Source organism: Stegastes partitus, unplaced genomic scaffold (genome assembly GCF_000690725.1).
Source record: "Stegastes partitus isolate 25-593 unplaced genomic scaffold, Stegastes_partitus-1.0.2 Scaffold171, whole genome shotgun sequence".
Taxonomy (NCBI): Eukaryota; Metazoa; Chordata; class Actinopteri; family Pomacentridae; genus Stegastes; species Stegastes partitus.
In genome coordinates this window covers 72,441-85,750 of record NW_007577902.1, presented here as the reverse complement: position 1 = coordinate 85,750, position 13,310 = coordinate 72,441, and the positions used below count along the sequence as shown (strand labels likewise).

The 13,310-nt window shown below is 39.6% G+C and overlaps 1 protein-coding gene across 1 annotated transcript in view; it reads right to left on the bottom strand.

The window, feature by feature from the left end:
* Positions 1–2,415: 2,415 nt before the first annotated feature.
* snta1 (syntrophin, alpha 1) overlaps positions 2,416–13,310 on the bottom strand; it is a 33,425-nt gene continuing 22,530 nt past the window's right edge. Inside the window, exons 3-8 of the mRNA XM_008279818.1 lie at positions 8,706–8,901; positions 8,228–8,417; positions 7,077–7,207; positions 6,388–6,584; positions 4,860–5,047; positions 2,416–3,884 (exon numbers count right to left, since the gene is read on the bottom strand). Coding sequence (XP_008278040.1) covers positions 3,792–3,884; positions 4,860–5,047; positions 6,388–6,584; positions 7,077–7,207; positions 8,228–8,417; positions 8,706–8,901 — 995 coding nt within the window. The 3' untranslated portion in view covers positions 2,416–3,791. The remainder of the gene's footprint in view (positions 3,885–4,859; positions 5,048–6,387; positions 6,585–7,076; positions 7,208–8,227; positions 8,418–8,705; positions 8,902–13,310) is intronic.

The following is a 13,310-nucleotide window of genomic DNA, read 5'->3' as shown; positions in this document are numbered from 1 at the left end:
AACCTCACTTAAGACTTTTACTGTGGCCAGAAAGCATTTAGGGACACAAGCCCTGTCATTAATCTGGTAAGTCTACAGAGTGGGAAACATAGAGAAAGTGAGAGTAAAGCGACACTTGTGAAATATTTTATTTACTACAAAGAGCCGCAATACATTGTTTTTACATTTTTACATTAATACAATTATGGTTATTGATCATAATTTATAGTTATCAGGTTTCCCTTGTAGTTACATGACAGTGCAGTTGATCCAAAGCATCTGAGATATAATTCTACAGAAAACATGATGTGGTGAGATTGCATAATTAATGTTAGACATAAAGAACAAAAAACAAAAAAACTAACAAAAAAACAAGTGACAATAAAAATGAATGAGAACCTATAGGATTTACATGTGAAAATACTAGGATTGTCTTTACCACTACAACTGTAGTAAAGTGTTGCCAATAGGATAAAGCCCATGACTTGAAACACTGACTAAAACCTTGCAAAGATGCCAAAGAACGAACTTAAAATATTGAGTATCCACACTTTGAACAAGCTGGATCTAAAGGCACAGCTACTTTAGCTTGAATTTTTCAAACTGTTCTATGTAGAATATTTTTGGTCATTGTGAAAATTCATACAAAATCCCTTATCCCCGACTGGATAGGAATGTTGCCAATCTTGCTTAGAGACTTGAGAGAATTCTCTTTGCATGCACTGATGTTTGCGTTCCAGATTTCAACACAAAAGAAGGGATTGTTGGGAGGGTATTCTATGTAGTGCAACATTTTCTCCTAGCCTCTTCCCTTACTCACATCATATTTTTTGACAACCCTCTCACCCCCTCCCACCCCTTCCCCCTCCCTCCAAAGTGCCCTTCCATTTTTGTTAATCAAAATATATTCACACAATCTCCTCCTCCTCTCCAGCAGGATCTGAGAGGCTGATTGGCAATTTCAGCAGCAAAACCATAGTTCAGTGGAAGAGATGGACGCAGCCAAACTGAGAGAGCTCCCTGCCGTTGCCATGGTAATGTCTCAACAAGAGGGGTGAGACCTGAATGGGGGGGGGGGAAAGATATGATCAAATGTGAACACTCCATTCTGATTTGATATACAACTCACAGTTTGTTATTACCACACTCTCCCGCTTCTATTTGCTGTTCAGGCACACGCACATGCAAATTCACGTGTTTAAAAAGCATATGCACACACACACACAGGCTGACTCTTTATATAGTAACAAGCAGCATCTGCGCCTCGCTGATAACACTGCCTCATGGCAGTAAAAGCATATGAGAGCGGACTGTTTGCTTGCTCCTTTTACAATGGCTAGCAGCAGGCCTAACTGTCTCCATCACACACCCTGCTGACTTAAGCATCTCATCATCATCATCTTTGCTCTTCCCTCTCTACAGATCTGTCTGGACTTAATAAAACTGTCAGACCACCAACTGGGACTGTTAAATAAAGACAGCATGAAGGCTAGATCTGCTGTCAGAAGCAGCTCAGTGGAACGGCTCATTACAGGCCATGAGATATAAAACTTGCAGCTGAATATATGAAGTGCATGAGGACTGACTTAAAGGACTTTGGTTTAAGAGCTATTTAGAGAGATAGATAGATGCTGCGGATAAGGCTGAAAACACAGTAACCTAATATGGTTGTTCTGGCCAAAGTGTTGGCACGCAATTGCTTATTTACACATCCGGCAGACATATAACAGTATTATCACTCTTTTGGGGATGGTGTTTCTGACTATTTGATGAATGTAAGTGCAAACCCCCTCTAGTTTAGCTGTTTTCCTCTCTACCAACTTCTGAAGGGGAGAGAAACGTATGTCCTTGCTCTAGTTCTAGTACACCTTTTCATTTACTATTAAAAATAATAAAAACCAGGGCGCCCCTATAGCTCACCTAGCTGAGCAGGTGAGCCATAAACAGGGGCTATAGTTCCCCAATGCAACGGTTGTGGGTTCGACTCCTGCTCCTTTGCTGCAGGTCTCTCCCCATTCTTCTCCCACCTTTCCTGTCCATCTCTACTGCTCTAAAATGAGAGCAAAAAGCCCACAAAATATATTAATAAAAAAAATAATAATAAAACCACTACAAAAAAAATATATGTATTAGAGCAGCGAGTAGAACCACAACAGTAACGTTGCAGGCTGGAAAACTGAAACAAAAAGCTAAAAGATGACAGAATTTTCGGTAAAATAAAATTAATAGTGCAACCTATCACTAAGATGTCAATTTGTAAAACAGATCCTAATTAAATATGATTTTTAGTTTAACATTTACACTAGAAAACAAAATGAAAATTATATATTTCATGTTTTCAGTTGAACCTCAGTTTTTGAAGAAGCAAAAGATTGATGCATAATAATCCAAAGTGGTATTTATGTTGTATGAATTAATCACATGCAAAGTCAACAATAAAAGTTAACAAAGTTTATTACATGTTTATATACAAACAACCCTGCAAGGCACACCTTTTGTTTAAATAAGAATATACAACACATTTTATTCTTGAAACAATCAACTTTTAGTTGTGAAATATATATTAATACAAGTCTGTTTAGTGTTGGACAGAGAAAGAAGGCCCCAAATTGTAGATGTTCATTCAACACAAACAACAAAAAAAAAGTAAATGATTGAACACTTGATGTAAACAACTTAACATCTTTCATATAATATTTAAGCTAACATATTTTAATGTCGGGGGAGGTTGATGATGCCTTTTTGTCCTCTCTGCTGACTAAATGATGAAGTACAGACAAAACACTGTACTGTGAAGTAGGTTTATTTAAGAGTCGAACTCCAAATCCATACAGAAGAACTAGCTTCGATGAACAGACTCTTTGAGCTAACAATAAACCTTAATGTGAAAACCTTTGTTGGTAAAAACACAAGAGCATTTCATCTATTTTTTTTGGTTAAACTAAAATATTTTTTAAAAGGCTCTTATAATATACTCTGTTATTCACTTTGTTAGGCCACAGGTTTTTAAGTATGTTTAAAACATGGGAACAGGAGAGACAGAGGGAGATAAAAATGAGTTGTTCAGCTGCAATAAAAAATATATCTGAGTTGGCATTTGGAAATGCTTCTTACATACAAAAAATTCAGGGTAAAGGCAACTTAACCGTCCACATAAACAACATATGGTTATAGTTGTATTCTGTACATTGTTCAGTACAGACTATAGATCATGTAGTGATCAGTCATGTCATCCTGTCACTCCACCGAAGCTGCCTTTATTAAAAGTATTTGTCCAACATCAATCAGGACATTTGTGGAAAAAAAACTTTTGTTGACTGCTCACAGCACATAAAGCAGAGATTGAAAGATGAAAGGATGCTCATGACAAAAGCCTGTCATGACTCATGAAATAACACTAAACAATGGGACAAAAAAAATGTTTGGGACTTCAAGCTTAGAAACATTAAGATACAGGCTGTCATTTTCAGACAGTTTGCCATCATAAAGTGTCATGACCTACTGTGACAGATCTGACAGATCCCTTAAGTGGCTACTGACTTGCGCCTTTTCTAAAACCTCTTTTTTTTTTTTACCTCACAACTACAAGTTCAAAAAATGTCCATCATTGCTGCGATTTTCTCTCCATTCCACTAGAAAGACCAGGGGGGGTGCCTGACCAGAGATGATAATATTATAGGCCGAGGAAGGCTGAAAAGAAAAGGCCAGTCAGCATCATTTCCTGGGCCCCATCGTCTGGAATTTCAGAGTCTTCTGGGCTGTATGTTTTAACTCAATTTTCCTATTGTGGTGTTCTGGATAGTTGGCCATTATCATGCCAGGAGGCCAAGTCGCTTCACCTTCGCAGACAGGAAAGAGTGGATGATGAAGACTATGGTCTTAGGGCAGCAATGGAGGTCCAGTTGCTGAAAAAAAGAGAGTGAAACAAGGGAGTGGAAAAGGTGAGACAGGAAATAAATCACAAAAAATAACATTTTTTAACATGTATAAAATATACAGAACAACAAATTCAATACTCAGTCGACAACCAGAGACATTTTAAGGGTAATGGCACCAGAATTAATGTTTTGCTGCAGCCAGAGAATTTGGATTCACTGAACATTCAAATTCATCACCTGTTTTATCATCATAGCTGCATCTCAAGCACATACTTATTTGACACGGAGGTGGCTCAAATGTCGACTTAGATGGAGATTGGTTAGAACTGACCATCTTCATGACAAATGAGCCAATTGGTTGAGAGCATGAGGTAAACAGTAAGAAGATCACATGTTAAGGTACAAGGGTGCAAGGTGCTGCAAGGCGGCGCAGGTGGTAGCACCATCGCCTCGCAGCAAGAAGGTTGCCGGTTTGCGTCCCGGTGGGGACACCAGGATTTTTCTGCGTGGAGTTTGCATGTTCTCTCCATGTAGCGTGGGTTCTCTCCGGGTTCTCTGGCTTCCTCCCACACAGTCCAAAAACATGTTGAGGTTAATTGGTGATTCTAAATTGTCCGTAGGTGTGAATGAATGTAGCCCTAAGTGTAGCCCTGTGGTAGACTGGCGACCTGTCCAGGGTGTCCCCTGCCTTCACCCTAAGTCAGTTGGGATAGGATCCAGGCCCCCCACGACCCTGGTGAGGATTAAGTGGTGTATAGATAATGGATGGATGGATGGATGGATGGATGGATGGATGGATGTTAAGATGACTTTATTTAACAAGATACTAAAGGCATTGTGACCACATCTCAGAATACAGACATTTCCCATTAACTGCTTGCTGGTACAGAAAAATTTTATTTTAAATAACTTAATGTCTCTTAACTCTCATATTTGATCTATAAAGCTCACATTTATGTTGATAATGGCTTAACTGTACTGTAACTAAAATGTATAACTTACAATCTCAGCCTCGGGGCCTCCAAAGTCAAGAAACATCATACGGACTCCATCGTCTGAGGACATTCTGAGGCGCTCAAAGGGTTGCTGGAGCAGAATGCTTTTCCTGACCCCCATTTCTTCTGTGAATAATGTGAAGCCCTCATCGATGTGCACTCCCAGGGTGCACTCTTTCCCATTCCAACTGCAAGCTGCCAGGGTAGAAAAAACAAGCATTACAGAGCCTAATTAAAGTCATTTTGAATACATTTTGATTCTTGGTTCTTATTTTGTTGTGAGTTTTATGCTGAATGTTGTCTTCTATGAATGGGATTCTTTAATGCTTTGAAAGGATACAGTATGATTAAAATAATTCATATTGTTACGATAACAGAATAATTTGAAATCTTAGTTAAACTGAGCTCTCATCCTCATAAACCTGTCATAAATGTGACACCAATATCTAAATTCAAAATACTATTTCCAGTTTATGCCTTAAAGTGTTTGTACCACCTCATGCTGCCAGCAGAGGGCGTTACGACATTACCACACTGCACTGTATGTGGAGTGGTACCTGACTCATTAACTAGGACTCCCGCATGCAGAAAATGCATCCAGGGTTTAGGTACAAAGAGCTGTTGGGGGTTTTATTCAGCACATATATGAACAAAGACAACATACATACAGCTGTAATTGAGAAGAACAATGTTTTGTCTCTTCTCAATCTCTTCATAAGAATTTATGACAAAAAAAAAGCTTTCATTTTTAAAAACCCAATTCAAATCTTTTGTAAAAATACAACCAGAAGAAATCTGCAGAGATTAAGGACATTCTGCAGAGAACTACACTCCTCAAAATCACTGTGTAAAGAACAATAAATCATACTAATCCTGCTGTGTGAGATAGGCCCCTATTTTGGACTGAAATGTTTGTGAGTTTCTGTTGAATAGAAGCACATCTTGTGCCCGAGCAGGAATTGTTTGGGTGAAATAGATTCGAGGTATATTCATAGACATGATTGAAGTGTTTGATACAATCAGCTATTCTGACTCTTAGCAGATTGAAAAATAGGCATGTTGTACTGAGTTACTCCTAAAACCAACTTTGACGGCATCAAAAACACAACAAATTAGATAGATATTTAGATTATCGATTGTACTACCAGTTGATAGTGAAAGAAAGATGAGTCTATGTTACCTTTTCTTGGTGTTATAAAGGTTATTTCTTTTTTAAATATGATTGTAATTTCTGTTAGTAATCACAAACTGCCAGCAGAGGCAGACACTTGTGCTAGCATCACAGATGCCTCAGCAAAATTAATTCTTATGTACTAAAGTATACAACTGACATACCCATCATCATGTGGCAGCTAACATGTAGGGGACATGTAGTTCAGGAAACTCTGCTCCCTCGAGCAAAGATAAGCAACACTTAGAGACAACCAAATGATTCTAATTCATTTGATTCTATGACAGTTGAGAGAAAAATCTGAATGTTCTACTCCAAGGTACAGAAACTGTGCAGCAAGCATGAGGTCAAAGTGTCTCTCTACCCGTGGTGACCTCCTTGATGAGCTCAGCAGCATTGTGGCAACCCTCCACCAGCAGATGAGTCCAGGTGGACAGCTCCTTAGCAGAGTCCACCCTGAACACATGAGTCTCCACGCCCTGCTTGGTGCCTGAACGCAGGCCAAAGGACAGCTCCGAGTCTAGGAGAGGGGAACTTTTTCCTGGGCCAGAGTGGACCAATCTGGAGGGGAGAATGGGGGAGAGAAAGCATGAGGAGTACATAGATAAGAAAGATAATTAAGATTAATAGACAAAGAATGCAGCCAGAAAAGCAAATTATGATACAGAGAAACTGCTACTGAGGTGGAAAGTGAGATGTGGAATATGCAGGAGAGAGAAAGGAAGAAAAACACATGACTCATAGATTCTTTTACCACTATTTTTTTTCCAATTGACTATGATGTTATGTGGCAAAATGTCCAATAGTCCAGTTATGGAAAGAGTGACTATGTGCTCTTTGACTGGGCCAAAACAAGCCAGGAAAATAAACGTTAGCTCCAAACTGGGGGGAGGATGGATCTGTTCAGCTTATGAAACACGATAAGTTTGCGTTATGTTATGGGAGTGTGTTTATATAAAAAGGAAGAGAAAGACAGAAAGGAAGAGAAAAACAAGAACATCATATGGAGTGTGTGGTGTTTGTGTATATATGTGGGCATTTGTGCATGCGAACCTTGTGGTGATGAGTGGGTGACTCTTGGTGGGGCTGCTGATGCTCTCTTTGCTTTCAGGCAAAGACGGATACAGGAGCAGGTCTCTGTCAGTCAGCACAGCCAGTACAGGTTTCTCTGGGCCCTGGGAAACCTGCAAGTATGGACATTTATATCAAAGTCTAAGAAATCCCTTATATCTTCTGTTAAGATGTGGGTCAGTTTCACTGTTTCCACTTTTGAGTTTGCTAAAATACTATTTACTTTCTTTTTCTCTTTGTGAAATTCTTGGGCATTTCTGTGTTTAGAGTCATGGCTTCTGGTGTTAAATGTGGAAACTTCCATGCATTAAGGAATGTCTTAAATGTATTTGTTTTTACAGTGATGATGGTTGTTTTCATGTACATGGCTAGTTGTGCAAACACGCAAAAATGTGTTTGTTGTTACAAAATGACTTTCTTCCTGGTTTTCTTTCTCATCTGTTTACAGGCTCTGATTGGCCTGTTGGGTTTAAAATAAGCTGTCCCACACTGTGGGCTCATCCAAAAAAATGTAATTAACACATACAACATTTTTCCAAGTGCCCACGTCTGTTATCGATACTGGAAAAAAAACATAGGAGATCTACATACTACAGATTTTACTACTACTTTTTACATTTGTTTCCGTACATGTCTTCTCACTGTAAACACAGCCTACAGTTCAATTTAGTTTAGCCAAAAAGTACCAACATTTTGTCACGTGACTGTTCGTTGTAGGTCAATCACTCTGGCTGACAGGTTGCACCAAGCAGCACAGAAATTGAAACATTTTTAAACAAGAGATGTGGAATGAAGTGATATTAATATATCCCTGGGACAAAACCAACAAAACCAAAAGTCACATATTAGTTGAAGGGAAATCAAAAAGTTGAAAATCCATCGATATCAATTTTGAGATTTTTGTGTTACTCTATGGATTTTAGAGCACAAATTTAATGTTCAACAGAGTGGAAAACTATCTTAGCAAGACCTAATACAGGCACAAAAGCATGTAACAGAAGGGCAAATAAGAGCATCATCAAAGCATTAAAAATAGTGTTACAACAAAGGCAACTAGAGCACTAATAATAGCATTATACTAGTATAATACTAGTAATGCAGTTTTTACAAAGCGCATTTGCATTCTCCCATACCTGTTCTGTAATCCAGCCCAGATGTTTGACCTCCATGCCAGGCTGCATGCTCTTCAGCTCCTCCTTGACTCGTGGTAAAAGGTTGGCAGTGCCAGCCTGGATGGCATTGTACCAAGACTGGGCCATGGCAGGGTCTTTTGCTCGCAGGAACACAGAGTTCTTTCTGTTGGATGAAACCACCTCGAAATACCTGGCAAATGAGATGAGAAAAAAGTGAGAGAGAAGCAAGACGGAGATGGAAAAAAGGTTGGAGTTAGAGAACTTAAACACAATTGGCAAAGAGAGTAGAGCTTGAGGGGGAAGAGTGAGTTTCAGATATTAAAGAGAATATGTGAGTAAGACACGATAAGATGTTCCTTTTATAATCTTTCTCAGCTATTCTGCTATTTTCAGACCGGCGTCAGATTCTTTTTTTCCCAGAGAAATGTATGAACGGAATCAAATTCGTATAAAGCAGCAAACATTTAACATGTAGTACCTGTGTTCTGTGTCTGGGGGGCACTGTTTTCGTGACACCTGGCACATCTTCAGGGGGATGCTGCGGGGCTCCTTCACCTCAGGAGAGGAGAATTCAGGGCCCCTCTGAGGTGTCGAAGGGGGAGACTCCCACGGGAGGCCTGCTCCAGGGGACCCGGAGCTTTTAAAGAAGGCAGACATCTCCTTGATGTACTTCACTGAAGCAGAGCGAGAGTGGGTGAGAGAGTGAATTAGATAAGAGAGAAGGCAGATGAAGTACCAAAGGACAAAGGAGGGTGAGAAAAGAAATTTGTGAAAATGGAGCCTCCAGGTTTGGAGATGGGTTGCAAATTGTAGCATTTAGGAAATGCTTCAAAATGCTGCAGAAATCCATCTATAAAGAATCTGTCAACATATTCTTGGTTATTACATCCTATCTTGCTCTTTTGTTGGCAAAAAAAAGTCCTAATGTGGCAAATATAATCAGGCACATGAGGTATTCTTCTACCTTAAAATCATCTTAATGTTGTTTTTCTGTTGTACGTAGTTGATACTGGTGTGGATGGGCTTATCTTGAGTAACAGCTGGAGGCAGAAAGGGCATGTACTTTCTTCCAGATGTGCGCTAACACCGAGGCATGGGTGACAAAGCACAACTGGAGGAGTCAAATACTATCATCTTTTCTAACATCTTTTAAATTATTGATCTTAATAGTTTTGTTGTTGTTGTTGTTGTTTTTTTTTTTTATGTACTTTTATCTTGTGTTTTGTGTTTCACATCTACAATCAATTGCCCTTTTGGGGCAGATACAGTAATTCCTTGATCAAATATGATTAATTCACGCCAATAATGACTACTAGTTAGTAGCAGTACTGGTGTTGTCATGCAAATTTGAGTCAGTGCAGTTATTATGACTATCACTTCTAGCTGGCCTGCAAGCTGACTTAATTACACACACACACAAAAAAAAGAAAAAAAGTTGAGTCTGTACATTCACAATACATATAACAGGAGAGTCTGCAACTACACTGGACATTCCCAAAAAATGGTGTAAATACAATACTTCAATGATAAGATGCATTTTTCAGTAGTCTAGCTACGCCATTTTCTCCATGTAATATATAAATATTTTATATTTCCATGTGCATATTATTAGAGCCTCTTTGACTTTCAGAAATAAAAAAATATAAATGGGTACATCTGCATTTGTTTTTTGTCTTCCCACGCAACTATATATCATAGCTAGGGAATCATTTTAAAAATGTAATATTCATATTTACAAAAGTATTGCTCAAGACAATTTTTTATACTCTTACTGACTATATTTAGTATCGAAGAGGAACCTGATTAGACAAAAGTACAGTCTTGTTGTTTTCCTATAGGGATACAAACTTTCAACAGTTTCTTTCACTGATATTCAGCAACATTAACTAGAAATAATCAATTAATAGATGAAATATAGAAACTGGATCTATTCCAGCAGCTATAGCTGCTCTCAGCTAACAGACACTCAGCTCCCAGCTTGTGCTACAAACTCTTAGTTTAACATTAGCCTCAGGTAGTTCGTGAAACTGAACAGCTGCCACACATCTTTTTCACAATATTCCTGCCTGAATTGGAATCAGGGAAGCTGTGGCCTGTGGTCAGCATCCTAAGCCTGAAGCTTCAGGGGTGCTCCATGATTACATGTTTGTTTGCTGGATATAATCAAGTGTTATCAAATTGTGATTATATCTTATTCTGTGCACGTCTCTTTAAATGCAGTTTTACCACTCGTGAACACGTACATACACCTACACACCACCACCACAGATGGAAACACATGGCCTCAGCACCAGTCCAGTAGGCTGTGGTATGGGTTTAGCAGAAGTAGCCACAGCGAGAGTAAAAATAGCTCGGAGGACATGGCCAGGCAGGAGGCTGAAGGCACAGCTCTGGTTTCACTGGGAAGTGTGAAGTGCTCTACTTGCACAGTACAAGAGGCATGCAGCCAGAGGGCAAGCACAGGAGTCACAGCACAGGACAACAGGAGTGAGAGAGGGGGGCTTCCACCAATCCCTAAATAGAGGCCCTGCCAGCCAGTCAGCCAGTCAGCCATGCAATTATTTTGTTAGAACATCGAGCAGTGAATCAGTGGGATGGTTCCCTCTGTTTTGTGGGTTTATGTCACTGCAAACAGCGCACCAGTAATTCGTCTAATGTCATTATCCATCAGGAGGTGGCATTGTGTCTCAGAGATTAGTCAAAGGGTCAAGAGTTGTACAAAGATCCCTCTGAAATGAGAAGAAACACTGAGTACCTCAAACACCTACCTATGCACTCTCTGTGGACACAGCTTGCTTTATGTCAATTTAAGTAATGGCTTTCAGTTTTCACACGTAGGTCTCTGTTGTGGAAAAGTGTCATGTTGACTCTTCCAAAGGACGTGACCGCTGCAAATGAAACGCTCACACAGCTGGCAACTGGCATGTGAGAACAGCCATCGCACAAAGTTATGTATGATAAGCAAGGCGAGAGATTGTTCACTTGTTATCTCGCCCTTGGTACAGAGAGACAGCGGTTATCACATTTCAGTGTCGGACCAAGTCATCTCTAGCGGTTCTTATAAAAGTAATGTATTATGTTTGGTTCGCGAGAATCTTTTCTCAGTCTAATCTGCCGAGCAAAATGCTTCGCACAAGTAACTGCATTTATCCACATGTGAGCTGTGTACAAAAATGTTGTAGAAATTACCACTGCAACATGTGTGGAAAAAAAACGGACTGGGGATTTTTTCCAACATGATGCCATACGCGTTCAAGGATTACAGTGCATGTCTGAAGGGGGCTTAAGTTGCTGCAGCAAAGGGCATGACCTAAATGCTGAAAACTATGAACATACAGTAACTCCTCTGAGTCAGCACAATGGTCTTTGAGTCTGCACCTCTTTTTTTGAAAATGTAGCCTTTTTCAAATATGATGTCCTAAATCTCTAATCTGTCTACACTTTCTGTTTCTCTCTCTTCAGAGATGAGGTCAGTTCCTCCTCAGTTTGATTTTGGAAGCAAACTGTTTCAATATCTGAAAGCTAAAAAAAATATTACCATTAAAGATTTTCCTCTGAAATCTATAAAAATTATTACAGACAATGAGTCCTTTTCTTGACTTTGGATTAAGGCTACTAAAAATACCCACCTCACACACCTTTTCTCCCTGTCTCTCACTCTGTTTCTCTCTGGGCTGATTTAACAGCAGTTTCCTGGGACACACAATTTCTGGATTTAAATAAAAACTTTCCTCACACACTCACATGGGCAAGTACACATGCAGACATACATAAAAAAGCTCTCAAGGTAATACATTATGTCTCTACTGTTAGCCACAAAGCAGACTGTAAACACGTACTCAGACTTGTCCCCGTTTCTAAACTTTTTTTTAAAACTTGTACTTTGACTGCTCCTGATTGAAATCATGCAAACAAAATGCTGTTTGTGTTGGATGGAGAGGAACGGGATTTGCACAAGACCAATGCTAGCCAACTTCAGGTATCAGCACTAGTATTTAAAATGTTACCCAACTCCATAGATAGCCCAGTGAACTGTTTTTATTTTGTTTGTTTGTTATGTTGTTGTTGTTGTGCACCCCCATAATGTTACGTTTTGTGCATCTCTGTAAACTTCTCACCTCCCATGACCCTAATAAAACTGAAAGGTGTACAAAAATGTATTTCTCCATTTTCTACAGGGGAATTTTTCTCGTTTACTTGCCTCATTTACTCACACACATGCATAGGAAAAGTGCATTTGTAGACAAAACCAGACGTACTGGGAATGTGTACACCCAGAACGCGTATCAAGCAGTGAGCAACCAAAATGTACCAGCTTTGAAGTAGCTGTCAACTTGCATACGCAATGTTTCATGGAAATGAGCTTCTGTCCATTTGTTCCTGTGCCAACCCACTGATGTTTGTACCACGGGGTAGCCAACAGCTTCCGTGTTGCTGGACTAAGGCCATTCAAAATTGATGTGGTCAATCTCAATATGGCCGGCTAGGCCACGAGAATACAGATGGAAATGGGATTGGCTACATTATTGTTTCAAGTGTAAGCCACCATAGAAGGTCTGTTGAACCCTGCAACTATACTAAGAGCTGCAAGACTTTTCAATCAAGTCTGTGGGTGGCAGCATAGTGCAGTCAAATAGATATAGACTGACACCACAGTGACAGTTATGTGATAAGGACATCTCAGTCATGCAACCCGTGCAACAATAATAATAACAACAAACAACAAAATTTTGCAGGAGAAAGTCCAGACAGAGAGCCCAGGCATGGCTGAGGTGCTGATATCTGGCATATAAACAGATTTCTATTCTCAGGAGTCATTAGTCTTTATTATGAAAGGCTGAGATTATGTCTCTGTTTCATGCAGCACAAATGGCACAACAGAAGAGACTGGGAGAAAACAGCAACCATAGCAGGTATAAGGAGATGTTTACTCCTGTAAAGAGGCTTTACCATTCTCCAAAAAGGGATGTGGAAATGATCACATTGGTGTTTCCCAGATTAGAAATGTCAGGCATTAGCTGTGGCCCCACATGACAAATCGGACAAGATAGCTTTCAAACAGAGTGGTGTATTAAAAGGGGGG